The following is an 18,979-nucleotide window of genomic DNA, read 5'->3' as shown; positions in this document are numbered from 1 at the left end:
GTTATTAACTAGGGACATTGTTTGTATTAACTGGTGGTTTTATAGTAGTTTAAGATGTTGAAAAGTGCCTTGATAACTAGCATTTCTTAATTGGTTAACCTTTTATCTCTGTTGTTAGAACACTTGCTTGGCATGTGAGAGATCCTAACTTTAATCCTGAACTGAGGAAATGCAAAAATCTCTCTTTCAAAGTTTATGCCATGAAAACAATTTTTATAAGAATCATGTCAGTAAGCTATAAAACATTACACTGAAAGAGAGAGTTTTGGTAGATTAGTTCATCAAGTCCTGTGATGCATGCTGCAATATTTCTTTTAATTATCATCAGGTGTAATGAAAGGTGCAATTTTTTTTTATCAGGTCTGAGACACTACCAAAGTGAGTGTGTGTGTGTCTTGCTCTCTGTCTCCCCCTCTTTCTTTCCTTTTCCTCTTCCTCTCGGTGCCTGGTGCTTTAGCTTCATTTACCAAACAGAGGGCCTGAGCTTGAAAGAGAGAGAGAGAGAGAGCTAACTAAGAGATCATAGTATTATACACCAAGTTGTATGAACTGTCCCTGTCAATATCTTTGAAACATATGATAGAGGCTATATAACCTTAAGGTATCACTTGTTTGAACTAATTAAGAAGACTGCTGTTGACATCTTTACACAATGTGCATCATTACAGCCATATAGTCCATGTGCAGAAAAGGTGTTATCTCCAGAGTGTGAGAAAGGTAGCTAGAAGGAAATCAACTCAGTGATTTTCATCACTACATGTTATCTGAAAACTGCACAAGCTCAGAAGAACTTATAAATTTTGAAGGGTACTATATTGATATAAGAAGGTATATAAAGTGCATGGTATTTTTATATATACAACATTTTGTTTGTATGACTAAGATACACTAACTCTGCCTAAACCACCATTGTGAAGAAATTGTAACACATACATAATCATCTTAAAACAAGAAGGAATCCTCATTAGCCATGTCTGTAACTATATTTCAAATTGGTCAAGAGATGGAGCTATGAAGTAAAGGATTGTACTTGAAAAAACAAACAAACTCAAAGCCATTTTATGAGCTGCTATGCTGCAGCTAAAAACACAGAGGCAAATAAGTAGGAGAAAACAAATAATTCTATTTAATTTTTATTTTAAATAATAACCTTTTTAGAGCATAAAAAAAAGAGAACAAAATATGTAAATTTTTATTTCTTTTCACAATTTAATTTTATTAGAAGGGTCATAGTTACTCTGTGCTTGTTTTTAAATATTTTATTATAAAAAATTAAGCTGAATATAAGTTTTGTGAATTATAGATCATACAACAGTTGTGGCCATATATTGGACATTTTGTAGAAGGTGTACTCCGTGAAAAGGTGGAGCCTGCTATTCGGGCAAATTTACCAACAAACCTCCAGAGCTTCAAGTTTGAAAAAGTCATTTTAGGGGATATGGTAGATAGACTGATTCACTTAGTATAATCTTGTGGAATATTAAATTTTAATGTTATGTTAATCATTAGATATACATGATATTTTATGAAATATTATTTCTGTATGTTACAAAAATAATGAGAAAACAACTCATTTTGATAAATTATTTTGTACGTACCTAGAAATAGAATAACTCAGTGCTGTTATTATATTTTAAAATTAATAATACAGCATTCATTACAACAGATTTGACTATATCAAAATTATATCTTTGTTTTCTTATGCTTCTGGTACTAAAAGTAGTTTTTAATTCCTACATATAATGTATATATTTTTTTACATATTAAATTTTATTATCTTATTGTGAATTTTACTATTTCCAAAAAATTAACGTTTATTTTATAGCCATTTAGGATTGGTGGGGTTAGAGTCTACCATGAAAATACAGCTGAAGATGAAATAATTATGGATGTAGAAATATTGTAAGTAAAGTTTAATTGTGATATTAATTTTTCATTTTCTAGACTTCATGCAAAGAGTTCTAGCACAAATAATACAGGTATTTCTTATTTATTCTAGAGATGTGATGAATTGATTGACTTTTAATTGTTTTATGAACTTGTGGGACATGAAATATTATAAGTGCCCATAAATAACATATGTAAGATATATATGTGCTATTAGGGCATCTAAAGCCAAAAAAGGATCATATTTAATTGATATTAATACAATGATAATTCATTTTTTATGTACATCAATTAAAAAACTTTCACCCATACTGTAGAAAATAGGAAGTATCAGTATTTGATTTGAACACTGATTTCATTGACTAGTTATTTAATTTACTTTAAAATTTTCTTGCTTCCTAAATGCTGTAAGTTGTTGCTCAAGAGTGTTTCACTTTTGAGTTCAACAGTACAGGAACATTGGTTTTATCAATTATATAAATCCTTTATAGATTGATAATTTTGAATATGACTCACTCAAGTCTGTAAATTGCCATTGATGATGCAACATAATGAAAATACATTATTTAAGCTGTTTAATTCTTAATAGAAATAAACACTTCATCAAACTCAAACCAAACCTTTTTTTCACTCTCAAAACAAATTTACAGTCTTGTTTCACATTTGAGCCTACATCAATTGGTCTTTAACATTACTCTTTTTAATTTTATGTCCATGTAATTGTTTATAGAATATGTGTACAAAAGAAACTGCCATTGTGACACTTTCTGTCATTCTGTACATATTTTTGGTTACGACTTTTTTTTCAAAATGTCAGTGAAATTAACAAAAACTTAAAATTAACTGATGTGTTGATGAATTGACTGTAGGTGGAAGTGGGTGCAAACTTTATTAGAGTTTAAGAACTTCCCAAAATCAACAATCTGCATATGATGTATGAAATTGTATCACTTAAGTTATCATCTGCTTAGGAACTAAATACCTAAAACTGCAAGATTTTAGCGTGTTGTATATTGTATGCACTCATATATGTTAAAGAAAACATACTTTTTATGACTCCATACAGTATCCATTATATACTGTTAGAGATATTCTCATGATTCTGGTTGATTCACTTTCTAAACAAAACCAATTTATTAAACTGTAACGACAGAAATCCAAGATAAAACTTTCAAACAATTGGAATATAAGTTTTATCTCTTACAAAAGAAACAGTTAATATATCTGTACCTGGCCAGGACTTGATACAAACGTTAATAAACAATACAACATAAACATCAATGTTATTAATTTCAGCAAATATAGGAGTTAAGAAAAAGAACTAGGAGAAGTAAAAAACCTAAGTTTAAAATCACAGTATTCCAAAATTAAATCACCTCAAGATCAATAACAATTGAGTAACAATTAACAATAATTCATTCTAACTATATCTTGTAAACTAACTCATTTAAAGTCAAGGAAGCATTTTAATTTAGTGGTTAGACTGTGAGATTACATCTCATGTGATTAGGTAACTCACATAACCTTTCATAATATTAATATATGTATGTCACCGCTAGGGGGAGCTTATGTCAGTTTCATAATATAAACATACTCAAATTCAAGTTAGCATTTTGATATAACTAAAAATTCATAGTTGAGCTAAATGATAGAAGGAATAATAAATGAACAGTAAACAAAACCATAAAATAAAAGTAGAATTTGCTATCTCACAACTTTATAATGAGTATCAGTTTGCTTTCAAGTGTGGTATTCAAGTACATCATATCCAACAGATAAAAATCAAATATCTGCAAAACGTAGATTCTGAAAATGTCTTGTACAGAATAAAATAAAAACTGCAAAAGAAAAAATAGTACAAGTGAACAAATGTAGCAATATCATCTTTATTCATAATGGTGTAAATATGTTTTTTCGTTTAGTGGCTAGCTTCTGTGTTTGTTATAACTCATACTGGCTGCTGAAGCAGAGTGAAGGCTTTCAAAACATCCACACAGAACAAGGAAAGGATCAGGAATCAGACATGTCTGCATAGGACAAGAGCAAGAATATTGAAATTGCACAATTTTAAGTCAGACCAGAGACCTAGTACGATATCCTGCAATTATTAGATTACCTATGTCATTGATCATTCAGATAAACATATTCAAGGGTGAAAATCTTAAATCCATACCAACTTGTACAAATATTTGTACCACTCCTTGGAATGAATATAGCTGCAGAAAAAGGGCAAATTAGGAATAAGCCTACAGAACAATCATTGTAACATGTAACTTTTATGTAAGGTAGAGGATTAGTGAAACTTTATGAAATTAGCAGTTATTTTAACTTCAATACAAGTATCAAGGCTATGCTCTCTATAAACTGTAATGCATACTGTTTAATTTGCTGTCTATATTTCTACAGATTTGTATACATGTGCAATAAACAAAAACAATATGCTTATATGTACCAAGACTGTGTCTGTAGATTATTATCATGTAATAGTGCTTGTTAGTAGCTATATTCTGTTAGCATGTACAGTTATCAATATTGATATACTTTTGTGTATCAAGACTCTGACCTTTATAAACTTTAGTGTAGACAGGTTTGACATATTTATATATGAGCAAGTACAATAATCATTATCAGTGGGCTTTCAAATACTATGGTGGTATCCTCTGTATACTTTGATGTAGACATATTTGATGAAACTTCCTTCTTACTAGTTTCACCCATTTTTCTTAGTAATCTAACTGTCCATTTAAAACTTTTATTGCTTGCAGGAAAGCAAGTAGCTGATTAATCATTACAACATTCCTATACAGAGCTTGTATTTAACAATTATTTTGTGGTTGCCAGCTGGGCTAGTAGAGTCAGAAATCTACTAGCCCTGTGGGATTACTACTAACCTATCAGAAAAAGTTAGTCACTATTGCAACAGTATAATGGGTTTCTTGAATGGGGTTAGTTAATTGCAAAACTGTTGTTTTGTTGAATGTTGCAACTAGAAATGCACAATTTATAATGCTTATAATTTTTATATTTCAATATTTTACAAAATAAAATAGTGGAAAACACTGACTTTTTTTCATCAACCACATGACTTTGAATGGTGGATGAGAATTTGTTTTCAGAAGTAAAGCTTTCATATAATGTTTATTATGTTTAAAAAATTAGCTGAGTTTGATAGTTGAAAAGAACAAGATTTAAGCTCTTAGGAGTTGCTTAAATTAAGTTTTTATAGAATTCCAATGCCAAGATATAGAGAAATTATAAGATGAAGTAGGTATTATTAAAATCTTTTGTTGTTGTTGTTGTGCAGATATTCTGGAGACTGTAGATTTTCTCTGAGAATAAAAGGATTGAAAGCTGGAATTAAAGATGTGCAGGTATGTGTATACGTAGTAATGAATAAATGCTATTCTTAATAGAAGAGATACATATAACTGAGCATTATTTTTTACATTAATTTTTAGATTAGTTATTCATTTATTTTGTATGATATTTATCAGTTTTATGCAAATGGGCCTATACAAGCAAATATGGGGGAAAAGCTCATTTTGAACATGGTATATTAATCAAATTTTGTTGGTTACTTTACTATATTTGTAATGATAATAGTTGTCAGATTCAACTTTATCTATCTCTGTACACATGTCTTTCTGTATATATCCTACAATATACCATGGTGTGCTGAGAAGGAAGATGAGAATTTTCCATTAAATTTTATGTTTATGTGATTTTTAGAAAATTAGTTATACTGGAAAAAGAAGCTAGGGAAAATTTTTATAAGGTTGTGCATAAATTACTATTTCAATGCTGTAACATTTTTAAACAAATAATTTAGTAAGTGTGATTTTTATGTTACACTGTTTTTGTTACTTCATAAAATGAATGGCAAATAATGTAGGATATTCTGTCTTTAAACAGTAAAAGACTGTTGATTTTAGTTTAATAATTACTGCACGGATTCTTATAAGCTTTTCATAATTTTTTCAGTTTGTTAAATGTTTCTCATCAAAAATAAGAATATCTTTCACATCTTGTACCAAATTTTTCAAGACCCAACCAGGTTTATCGTACAGAGTGGTCTCTTGACCCTCAGGTTTTCAGGTGGCTATGCAATCAGTGGGGTACTCCTCATCTGGATGCTTTACCACTTTACTCAAACACCAAGTTACCTCTTTTTTGGTCTCCAGTTCCTCATTCTCAGGCCTTGGCAGTGGATGTTCTCAGTTAGGACTGGACCAACTGGTACCTTTTGCACTCCTGGTTTTGTAGACCTCCTCGTTGTGTGGTTCTTCCAGACTGTAATGTCAATATTTTTCTTCACTGCTTTCTACTCCCTCCATTTGAACTTTGTCCTATTGTTCCATGTTTCTCCTATCCATTCAGACTTATTCCTACTTCTTTTGCTCTGTGAGCATTGTTGGTCTGATATATTTGCCATCAACATTTCATGTACTTTTTCCATTCCACATATGTTCTACTTTATCCAGATCAATCTTTCCTACCGATAACTTCGGCGGGTTGGGAGGAACATTCTTTCTTCTTGCCAAATTCACTTCCATTCATTTCTCACCTTTATTTGCAGTTTGATCCAGATAGCATTCTGTCTATTGTTACATTGCCTGCAGGGCTTCCTTTAGTGGCTCCCGTTCCCACCTTTCCATTCCTTGGCACCATTCATTTGTACATGACCTTTCTCCTTCTACCCTTCTAAGTTAGGTGCAACAAGTGATTCAATTAGCCTATTCCTCAGCCTCTTTCTTCCTAGATTCTGTTCCAGGTATTTTCTGCATCTCACCTTTGTCATTCTTCTGATAGGCATGTGGACTACACCTCCTATGGTCATTTCCCACCATCTTCATTGTGTAGCTGTTTTTTCCTCATCGCCATCCTTCAAACTTTGGTGCAGCTGTGACTGGGTAAATCATTTCTATATATATATATTTTTCTCTCCAGCTGCCACTGGATATCCATTTAGGATTAGGATCTTGCTCAGTGGCAAATTTTGCATGTCCAGGTATGCTTCTTATCAGAAATTTGCACTGTATGTCCAAGATGTATAACTGTGTCCAATGATGCACACTGATGAGATGGGGTGTTCCTCAAGATTGCTATTAGGTTTTCCTTGTGATATATTTGTTTCATAATTATACCCATTCAGGATTGTACTAACCCATGGACTTACATGGGTAAAGCATAAGGGGATAGCTGCTCATCCCTTTGATTGACTAGATCATGGGTGGTCTGCATTTCAGGATAGGGTTTTTCGTGGTTACCCATTGCACTGTCTCTGGTGTCTGCATTTCTCCAGACTCTCCACTGCATTTTGCCCCCCCTGTTTTTCTAATGGAGCATGGGAGTCCTTGCCACTTTCCAGTTCTAAGATGCTGGGGTGGTGGACCATGGAAGAATCCTCCTACATGGGATTACTTCCATTCAGTTAAGAATAGGGCAGTGGTGTTCTGCTGGGTCCCAGAGGTTCATGTTGTGCACAGCTTCTGTGTAGTTCTATTTGGAAGGTGAGGTTGCTTATATTTTATAGATGTGATCCACTTCCATGCACTGGAACCTGGAGATTGCAATTGCTCTCTAGTCTTTTTGCAAATGTTGCATTGGAGTAAATCCATCGCATTGCAGTTCACCCCATTGATTGGGATCCTCTTCCTACCATCACCTGGATGTCAGTTCACAGGGAGTTGTTTTGGATTCGAGCTGAACCAATCAACATAAATCCTCATATATGTGTTGACTGTGTTCCTCTTCTTTACTCAATATACCTCATGATCTCCACCTCTGTGCAGTGGGTCCTAGAGGTTGACAGTGTGCCCAGATTCTGTGCAGTTCTACCCAGAGTATGAGGCTGCTATATAATTTTAGAAGAAATCCATTTGTGTGTGGTGGGACCCAGAGGATGGTGTTGTGCTCCGACTTCTGTGTGGTCTATCTGTTTGTAGATGGTTCTTTTACAGTCTTTCTTCTACAGGATTGTTATTCTGGTATTCTGTGGTTCAAATTCTAACCCACTTGGTTTTTCTCTCTCTTTTTTTGTGGTGCTCCTCCCTCTTTCTGCCTGTGTATGTGACACCTTTTTCCACAATGGGTACAAAGTATACCTGGTATAGAAGTGGTATGGTCTCCCATGTTTGTTCCTTTCCCAACGATGATTTTGAAGGATACTTCTTTCTATCTCTTACACCAGTCCCTCTGCCTGTTCAACGTGGGATTCTAGTTATACATGTCAGTGGAAGTAATGTATCATTTTGGAAGTTCTTATTTTCCTATACTGAAAATATATTTCTGATAGGTACTTACCTCTGCTCATACTTCCCACCCTTCTTCCTCCTCACTAAAAACCAGTGCTTCCTTTTCTGCCTAATCTTGAAGTGATAGTTTTTAAAATTGAATAGAGGGAGTCACACGTGTCAGGAGGATGTGTCCACCTCCTATTGGTGGAGAGTTGTCGCATGATGATTTACATGTGAGATGCAGTTGAAACACATTGATTGTGGGATACGTGGGAGTTCAAGGCTTGTGGCATGTGAAAAAATATTTGCATATAGAGGGCAGCACTGAAAGAGAATAAGTATACATGTGAGGGAGGTAAGTACTTTTCGGAAATATGTTTTCAATATAGGAAAATAATAACTTTTTAGAAGCCAATTATAGCTGATTGTATAATTTTTGGTGACTTTACCTGAGTAAACAAGGTGTAGGTTATCATTAAGATCTATACATGCACTTCATTTAATACTTGTATGTGATTTAATGTATATGTATTGTCTAAATGAATTGTAAATATTTTGCTTTTTTACTTTCTTGTACCAGTTTTGCAATTGTCCATGTTTAATTCATACACACACATAGAGATTTATAGATAGATGTGTACAAAATGTTAATAAAATGATAAGAAATAATGTCAAAACACAATAAATATAGATATTTTGATCTTTACATAGTATTTGTTGGTGTTTTTCAAGTTTATAGTTGCTTTTGCAACTTGTATCTTTTTTTTTTTACAATAATTGCATATAAGCTGCACCTTCTACAATTTTTGTATAGCTTCATGGCATGATACGTATTGAGATGAAGCCCTTGGTGCGACAAGTTCCTCTTGTTGGTGGACTAAGTTTTTATTTTCTTAAACCTCCGGTAAGTAGAGTTTACTTCATGGTTTTATAAGTTTAAGAAACAGGCGTGAAAATTCTCATAAGCTGTCTTAAGCATATGCATCTGAAAAAGATAAGAAATGTTGGAATAATTCCTAATTTATCAAATGTGTGTTAAGGCTGGCTTATTGAAAGAAAATTTTTAAATTAAAGAAGTAAAATATTATATGTATCATTTTATTTTATCAACAGAGGAAAAGAGGAACACAACATTTTAAAAACCAGATAAAAAAATTAATAGTGATGTGTTATTTTTCCATATATAATTTTATGTGATGATCTTATCTAATTCCAAATGCTACGTTTATAACATTCTTTCATTAAACCTATACAGTTAGTGGATATCACAGTGCACTAAACTTGGATTTTTGTAATAATTATTTCTGTATAACCATAAATGAATAACAGAAAAACAACAAACAGATGATAATCTGTATTAACTATGAAGATGGAGAAAAGAGATGGTTCTACCAGCCAAATAATAAATTCATCACATGCTTATAATCCACCATACTATGTGGTAAATGTATAAAATGTAGTTTATACCCTATATGATTATTATAAGTTAACATTTGATGCTACATTGATATAATCACTACAATTACTGTAATCATATTCTTCATGTAAAACAGTACCATAAAACTCCTTTCTATGGTTTCAACAAGATTCTTCTTCTTTCAGGCAAGTACCACAGTGCAAAGAAGTTGTAAAACATCTAAAACTGTGATGTTTTGCACCTTTTGGTGAGGGTAGGCTTTATTATGTCTCCTTGCATTTCCCATCCATTTCATGGGTGGTGGACAGGATGGATTGGGTTTAAGTGCCCTTTTTGAGGTAAATGTCTTGTAAATTGCTTGATCAAGAGAAAGAAAGAAGAAATTCACTCTTGGCCTGTTTTCTGTAGAAGAGTGTAGTTACTTCATTCACATTGACTTCTGCATATGTTGCACATTATTTTATGGCAAGTTTATATAGTTTTTTCACATATTTTGACAATATTTACAAGTTCTGTAAGTGAGACAGTCTCAGATGCTTTGTCAAACATATTTCAAAGGTTTTTTCCTTTACTACTATCAGGAAGTCAAGGTATGTAGTCTGGGAAGAAGCGGGCAGTCCTGTTGACTCAAGCTGTTTGTAGTATCATGGATCAGAATATATTAAGATCTATCACTTATACCCATTTCTAACTGTATCCTTGCATATAGCAACGTGTAGAAATTAGCACAAAGAACTGCTATGTATGGTCAGGGGGCCAGACAACAACATTACCCTACTCCTTTGCAGCATCTGAAGTATGTAGAATAAGGTTGGTTGTAGCTTTTTCCTGGATACTATAGAGATTTTCTTCTTCCACTGATTCTGATCTTGCTCAAAGCCACCAGACCACAGTTAAATCACAAACAAAATAACTATACAGCATGCATGTTAGGTTGTGTTATGAATTTTGACTTACAGTACAGGCACTGTCTACATATGACTAACAGCCAACAACTTCTGAGAGTGAAGGGACTACCCACATGGCTAACAGTCACCCTCACTACAAAATACGGGGAGTTGTGTCCTTGAGGTAGTGCCTATCTTGCCACTGGAAAATATTAATGTCTAGTTCTATGTAGTATGTTCTGTTTTACAGGAATCTTTTCCACAAGAAAGTACATTTGGCACTCTCATTAAATGACCCAATTTTGTAGGTAACTTGGGCACGGAGGACTTGACCAACATTTTATATTTAGATTACATACTCAATACATAGATAAATTTGAAACAATTTATATTAAATAAGGGGGTAGGAAATTAGTATGGCTACATACCACAATATTAAACATTATATATTATTATGTATCACTTCCAAACAGTCTTTTCTTTATTTCAGAATATAGCCTTTAAAAATTGCATTCAATTCCAACTATCATTGGAATGGTTTGGAAAAATAAGTATTTTGAATATTAAATAATTTTATTTTATTAATCTATTTTAAACATCAGTGTATGATCATTACTGTATTTTTTTTTTCATTATTGTTATGTTAAATATTTATTTCCTATTGTTGTTAATCTTATATGTTTAAAGTGTTTAACTTATTAATATATACCTTAGCAAGGTTTTCTTTTAAAAAAAGTTTGAAACATATGGAAGTAATTTTATTCTCTACTTTCTTTTTTTTTACATTAATTTTTCTGTAGGCTATTAATTTCGACCTGACCAACTTCACAAATATTTTAGACACTCCCGGTTTGAGGTGAGCCTGTGTACTTTCTCATTTAATTTGCCTTCTTTCAGTTTTCTTTGATTTACTAATGTACTAAGTTGCTTATATTTTTCATGTAAAGCATTAATTTAACTATTTTGTTGCTGAGGGTATTTTTAACTTAGTCAATGAAGTATAATGTGATAAGTGTGATAACCATTTTTAACATTTTAAATAGAATAAAAAATATTATTATTTCAATTTTGAAGTTTTTGTATTTTTATACTTTCTTAGATGATGTAATTATAGTAAACTTTTCTTTTTTTTCAGCAATATTTTACATAAAATTATAGTTGAACAGCTCTCAAGTGTGATGGTTCTTCCTAACAAAATAACATTGTCTCTTACAGAGAGTGTTCCCCTTCATTTACTTAAATTCCTCCCACCTGCTGTAAGTGTGTCCAAAAATTTAGTACTTGTGGATTTATATACTTAAATTACTGTATGATATTGAATCTGAGTTAACTCTATATATGTGTTACAATGTGTTAGAGAATGGGAAAAAATAGCTACTGTACACTTATTACATTTTCATTTAAACTTCATGTAATTTGTTTTTATTTGATATAAAAATGTATGATAATTTCTTAAAGAAATAATGAATGTTGGAGGCCAGAAACTGGAAAATATAGTTTATGATATTGCTATAATGGTTACATTTTTTAGGTTTCTATTTCATTTATTCATTGTTACATTACTTGTAGAAACAACATTCTCTAAATAATATTTCAATTTGGTATTTGATTGTTTTAAGAATTTTCATATGTTTACTTAAAACACTGAAAAATCACACAGAATAAAAAAATCCAATAAATCACAGAACAAGAAATCTAATAACCTGAGTGGTTTTGAAAGGTAGACCAGTGTTTTTCATGAGTGATTTAGGTATAAGCCAGAAGTGTAAAGTATTAAAAGTTAGTGAAGTGACATCATAGGCATATCAGATAGTCCACCATGGTAACATGAGAGTATTTAGATATGCTTTGAATGGGAGTATTAGAGACGTGAATAAAGAAAAACATGTAGTTTGCAAAACAAGATAACTATTAAGAAGAAGACTAAAGAAAATTTCAAGAGTAGTCTTAAGAAAATTGATTATAAATAAAATATAGAAAGAGCATGAATAAAGATTGAAAAAACATTATTAATCTCAAAAAAATAAAAATAAATAATAACCTTAATGTTAATAAGTAATAAAATAGGTTACAAATAAAATAGAAACAAACATCTCTCATGTGAAAATAAGCACATTAGTGAAAACAGAATGTATTAGAGAGAGAGAGAACTGGTTAAAGATCACTGATTTAGAATGAAATTTAATGCTGCAGGGTTCAATATGTGACTATTTAGTTGGCAGTTGTTTGCCTCCTCCTTTCTGATTTGGTTCTGAACCCAATTACATTTCTTTAAAGACTTGAATGATGAACAACAGGAAGGTTTTTTTTGTGTTGACAGAAGAATTATGGTTGTTAAAATTATCTTTAGATGTAACTTGATGTACAAACCCTTTTAAATAAAAAAGTAGAATAAAACTTTGGAGCACACCACATTTTTTAAATTCCAAATGTATATAAAAAGTGACTGAAAGTAAAAGTAAAAAAGAAGGTAAGTTAGACTGCATGATTGTGAGTTTAGCCATAAAGAGCGTATAGTGAAATTATCACAGACTGTATTGTTATAACAGAGTAGAGAATCATAATTTGTCTTGTCAATTGAATTATAAAGGAAATAAACTAGTTTGTGTGGACTTTGATGTAAAGGAGACAATTACTTAAGATTTCTGGATACAACTGTGATAACCAATAGTGTAACAAATTTTTATACATACGTTTGATTTGTTTTGAATATATTATTTTAAGACAAGTGGATTGTGTGCTGCCCATTTATTGTTTAAATTTATTGCCAACAAGTCACACACACCTACTGTAAGGAATTGCAGCCCTATAAATATTAATTTTAAATTAAGTACTTCCAAATTTTAAAATGTATAGAAATATACAGTGCCTGAAGGATACATCTCTTATTTTGTAGTGAAAGTGTTCATCAGTCATGTGGTTAGCACCTCTGCCATAAGAATAATGTCATTGTTGTTTTTTGTATAAAATAACATATTTTCTCTGTTTGAAAAAATTAAGAGTTAAAAGATTTGACACAGAAGATTTAAAATTTAACAGGTTAAATGATCTTGACATAGATATTGCTTCGAGTTACAGGCAAACTTTATCTAAGAACTCTCTGTTATAAGGTACACTTGTTTTTAAACTTTGAGTGTTGTCTGTTAGAAATACAGATTGTTTTCACTTTCTTTAATTAAAACTCATTCAAGATTAGAGAATTTAGGTTTTTCAGTTATTTGTCTTCCTTTTAACCTCTTGCCTTCAATCTTACCAATAATTAAAAAAGTTTGACATTCTTATTACTATATTGCTATAACCTTTATATGTTGATATCTTTGCTTTGCTCTTTGTAATACTTCTTAATTTGTCGTTATCTCAACCCAGCTGATTTTTCAGCATTCTCTTTAGAATCCACATTTCTATACTAGTTAGTTTTTCTTTCATTACTTTGGTAATTATCCGTGCTTCATGACTGTAGAGTAATGTTGACCAAAAAGAAAACATTTTTTTTTTACAGAAATGTTATATGAAACTTAACAGATGAGCGAATTAAAAAAAATGATGTAACAATAATAATTTTTTACAGCCACATAATATCTATACAGAAATTCCCTTACTATTAATGAAATCCTTACATATACTATTTAAAGTCATCCATATATGGACATATTTTAAACTAGTCTGTTCAAATATGCAATTAAAGTCTGTAAGGTTTTATTTAAGATATGGAATATATTCATTAAAAATAAGTGAAATATGCTAATTAGTCCATAAGTGTGTTTAACAAGTCATATAAACTGTCAAAATATTCTATATTTGGCATCATTCCATATGTACATTCTTAATATTCCAATTATATTTCATAATATTATTCCATAAGTAATTTCACAATGTTCTGCATATTCTTCATGTCATTTCATAGGTAACAGCACAGATAGCTTTGTGCTTTACATCAAACATACAAACTGTAAGCAACTTGGCAATATTCCCTAAGTACTTCCCTGACACAACTTGGAATCTAACTAGAACAAAAAAGTGAAATTTCATATTCCATGCACTAGAGAATGTTCATTGTTTCTTGTTTGCTACTTTGTTAAGAACTTTTCTTATATAATATACACATTCTGTGATAGCAGCCGTTGTCATCCTTTTTTCTGGGAGAGAAGTGTTACCAAATATGGTATATCATCAAAATATTATAGATAGATTACTGTCTAGATGTTTCCAAAATTATATTATATGACCTAATAATTCAGTCCCCCACTTACTGTTATTTTTTCTAAAACTGAAACAAAACTTTAAATTTTGATATTTTGAATTGTACTTGTATTTACTTATAGCAAAGCCATTAACACAGCATGCTGCCAATCCTAATTGTGAACTGACCAGAGAGAAGGCAGCTAGTCACCATCCATTCTGAGGGAAAGCCTTTAAATTTTTTTTTACACATTAAAACAATCAGATGCCATATTGTGATTGATTCTACTTAGTAATCATGTTTTGTGCATTAGTGTAGAATTGTTAATTTACTTTATTATTAGCATATTTTATTTCCTTACAAGTTAACCACAGTACATACCCCTTTTCCATACAGACAGAGAAATGCAGAAAAGATTAAATTGTTTGTCCTTATGATATTCTGAGTTCGTATAGTTATTAAAACTCTATAATCTAGTACTTACAGACCTACTCTAAGAAGTACATTGGTGTTCCATAATTAATAAATAAGAATTTCATAAAGATATTTTGTACAGATGGATTAATCAATTCACTGTGTGTTTATTGAATTATACTCTATAATACACACTTTTTTTAGTAACACAAACTCTACAATTGCCTTTAGAAGGATAAAAGCTCCAAAGTAAAGAGTATCGTTACTAAAAAGTATGGTATAAACTTGAAATAAATGTTCAGCAGCATTTTACAAGGTACTGTTGAAATATTCAGTTTGTTTTCTACAATAAATATAACTGTGCCTACAAATCCTTGTTTGTTAATTTATTATTGCTACCTTTAGGACTTCATAACTGGTATATTTTTAATTGTGTGTCTGGATCGTGATCATTAGCATAGTATCATAATTAAGTACAAATAACAGTTATTTTGTGAATATGGTAAAACAAAGATTTTTATTTTCTTTCTATTACAGTATGTACAAGTAAATATTTAAAATTTTCCCTTTGTACAAGCTTCAGCACTTCAAGTCATTTTATTTACAAAACAACGTGACAATTAAACAAATTAAAATCTATATTTATATTTAGTAGCTCAATGTATGTCGAAAAATAATTTATTTGTTATACATGAGGGATTTTTCTGAAAGACTGAATTACTAATGTAAAGTGATGTAATTTATTTCTTTGTGGTGTAAGTGATTAACCTAATGTGCTCGACCCAATATTAGAGAAGGAATGGTGACTATTAATTCCAAAATTACAACATGTATCTGCCTAAAATATGACAGACTTTTAGTCAGATGTACATGTTTGTTCTACATGAAACATCAGATGTGTTGCAAACATATTTGTACTCAAGCTGTGTCTCTGAATTGATGACATCAATCTGACTCAGACTCTGACAAGTTGGAATGCAAGGTGATGATCATGTGAAGAACAAGATACTTTTGTTCATCATACAGTTTGTATATTGCATTTGAATAGCCTCTAAAACCTCCAAAATGCATATAGAAAGTTTTTCAGTATTCACGTGTATTTTATTTCCTCTACCACAAACTGTTGTTAAATGAAGAGATAGTAACTATAACATCATGTTGAATGGCACTTTGTGAAACGTTGTAGCATGTACACATAGGATTAATAAATAAAACTCTTAAAATATAAATCTGTTTCTTAAGTTTAGTGAAATAAAAAATTATCACAAATAGTACTTCTAAATTTTGTTTAATGATGGATATGAATAAAAAGTATAAAACTCTTTATTGATGAGTATGTACAGAATATAATGTGACAGTGATTCTGCATTTTACTAATCTTTAATTTGTGTTTCATAATTACTTGATATGCTACATATCTTTTAAACTTTTTTCAAAACATCTGAAATCTTCTTTTACAAATATCTTATGTAAAATTTTAAACCTATTTCCCCTTGTACATTAAATTAATAAAATTTATTGTAATGTCAAATGTCCTTTGCATCCTTTGTGTTAATATTTAGGGTGTTCTACAAGTTGAAGTATTGGAGGCAAAACAGTTGATGGCGTCTGATTTGGGTTTTGGCAGTACTGATCCATATGTTATAGTAATTGGTAAGTTAATTTGAGCAACTTAAAATTTATTATTGAAATTTTTATGTGAGTTCATTTGGTATTTTTGTTTAGAAAATTGTTTTATTTTATATAACATGAAAGAATCTAAAAGATATTCAGTGTAAAATACTTGAAAATGAATATATCTAAGCATGATACAGTTTTAATACACATACTGTCTTTTAGATTTTTCTGTGTTTTTCAAACTTAAGTAAGTATTGCTTTTATAATTATTTTAATTTTAATCTGAAAAACAGATAAATTATTAGCCTGTTAAACTATTACTGTTAATGTATATTGCAGATTTTCTTGTGCAACAATCTAATAGATTTGTTTAAGGCTTCCTATAAGTATGGACTGAGCATAGTTTAGTGGTTAGCTTACTAGATTATGAATCCAAGGGTCTATAATTTGTGTTCTGTTGCTGCAAAATCATGCTCCACACTTTTGGGCTTCGGCTGCGTTATAAGAGTGATGGTCCAATCCCACTATTCAAAAGTAGTTCAGAAGTTGGTGGTGGGTCTTGTTTGGGTTGCTGCCTTCCCATTGATATATTAGTACAAAATTATGGAGGACTAACACGTAGTAATGATTTGTCACAGATACAAGTTAAAGTTGAAACTAAACTTAGCACTTTATTTACTGAAAAAGAAGTGAAGATAAAAATCTGATCATTCACTGGTAGAACTGTTACATTGTAATGTCAAGAATTAAAAGTAAAGTAAAATAAATAAACAGCTGTATTAAACTGATGAATAAATAAAATAAAATTAACATACAGCATACTTGAGAATGAACTAAAAAAATGAAATGTACATGACAAGCAGTTTGAAAAATATAACAAAACAAAGATAAAACTTCCATCAAGCCAGAGATGAATCTGTAATCTGTGGAAATTGAAGATTCAACTTGAAAATAACAAATTGTTCATGTTGCATAATACACATCCATTTGTACTGAAAATTCAAAAAAGCAGATCACTAGAGTCTGTAAGGATATCTTTGTCTATGTAACGGTAATAAAGCAATCTTCTATACACAAGTTAAAATTACATACAATCCAACTATATTGTGAAATAGTAGGTAAGTTCCTTGACCTGTTCAACTACAAGAGTAACCCCTAAGGCTGAATTTAACACATGAAATGAACAATATTTAGTGTTTTCCAGAGTAGAGCATAGAAAAACTGTAAACATCTTACAGATATGAAATATAAACTACAGGATATTAAATAATGTAGTATTTACATACTAAATCACTGTATTTTTAACATGAATCATATTATATGAAATACAATGAAAATAGGCTATCAGGTGTTAGCATGTTTGAATTAATGAGCAGCAGTGGTTTTACTTTACTGTATTATTTATTTAAACAGGCATATTGAATAACAGTGACATGATTCATATTAAATATTTTTCCAAATAGTTGCTGTTCTGTTATTAACAATTGTTTTATGTTGGAGAAAATACTTTAAAATTGATTTTGAATATAAATAAACCATTTTTGATGGGTCAAGTTTATTAATTTCATATATATTTTCACTTTGTATAACAAATCTTAGTTCAAAATTTCAAAACATTTCTTTATAGTTGGATCTCAGGAGTTTAGAACACCAGTAATAACTAATGATATTAATCCAGTATGGAATCACCAGTGTGAGGTTGGTTACCATTGTAGTTTTCTAGGGCATTTCAATAATGTTTTTAGTTCATAATAAAGCAGTTCTACACAGTTCATGAATAAAAATGCACAAAATATATTTAATATGTAATAGGTTTTCAGTATGAAATCATGCTTTCTTTTAATGTAAAAACATATTTCTAAAGTGATTAACAGCAATGTGTTACTTCAAATTGGCCTATTCCAAGTGTTTATTAGATTTTTCAATCACCTTTCTTCATTTCTCTTACAAGAGTTTAAGTACATTAGCTCATGTGTTTATTGTATTCATTCTTTTTATATGAGTTATACTTCATAGCTTATTATGTGTTATGCTGTCAAAAACTTATCAATTATTTTTTTATCTCTCACTTAAGCAGGTAAAACATTTTTTTCAGCTTCTTACCCTCTTCTTCCTGTTTTTTGCTGTCCTGTACCTTATACTTTATAGACAATTTTCATAAATTATTTAATTCTCTTTTAGGGTGATCTAGCTAAATTTATTGCCTGACTTGCAGTTTGGTTATTTCTGGTTTGTATTTGGGACTGTACATAGTTTTACCACATTCGATGACGAGGAACCCACTTTGAGACTAATAATGGCTGGAGACGGCTTGAATGGGTAATGAAGAAAACTTTAATAT

At 30.7% G+C, this 18,979-nt stretch overlaps 1 protein-coding gene across 10 annotated transcripts in view; it reads left to right on the top strand.

Annotated features, from left to right (window-relative positions):
* Positions 1-18,979, top strand: part of LOC106458730 (extended synaptotagmin-2-like) — a 70,563-nt gene that overhangs the window by 17,859 nt on the left and 33,725 nt on the right. For all 10 annotated transcript variants that reach the window (XM_022385032.1, XM_022385035.1, XM_022385030.1 and 7 more), the window contains 8 exons: positions 1,304-1,441; positions 1,826-1,902; positions 5,192-5,258; positions 8,938-9,027; positions 11,228-11,283; positions 11,563-11,683; positions 16,584-16,674; positions 18,266-18,336. In XM_022385032.1, coding sequence (XP_022240740.1) covers positions 1,304-1,441; positions 1,826-1,902; positions 5,192-5,258; positions 8,938-9,027; positions 11,228-11,283; positions 11,563-11,683; positions 16,584-16,674; positions 18,266-18,336 — 711 coding nt within the window. The remainder of the gene's footprint in view (positions 1-1,303; positions 1,442-1,825; positions 1,903-5,191; positions 5,259-8,937; positions 9,028-11,227; positions 11,284-11,562; positions 11,684-16,583; positions 16,675-18,265; positions 18,337-18,979) is intronic.

The sequence above is a fragment of the Limulus polyphemus genome, unplaced genomic scaffold (genome assembly GCF_000517525.1).
Source record: "Limulus polyphemus unplaced genomic scaffold, Limulus_polyphemus-2.1.2 Scaffold506, whole genome shotgun sequence".
Lineage (NCBI taxonomy): Eukaryota > Metazoa > Arthropoda > Merostomata > Xiphosura > Limulidae > Limulus > Limulus polyphemus.
This window is presented reverse-complemented; position numbering and strand designations above follow the sequence as displayed.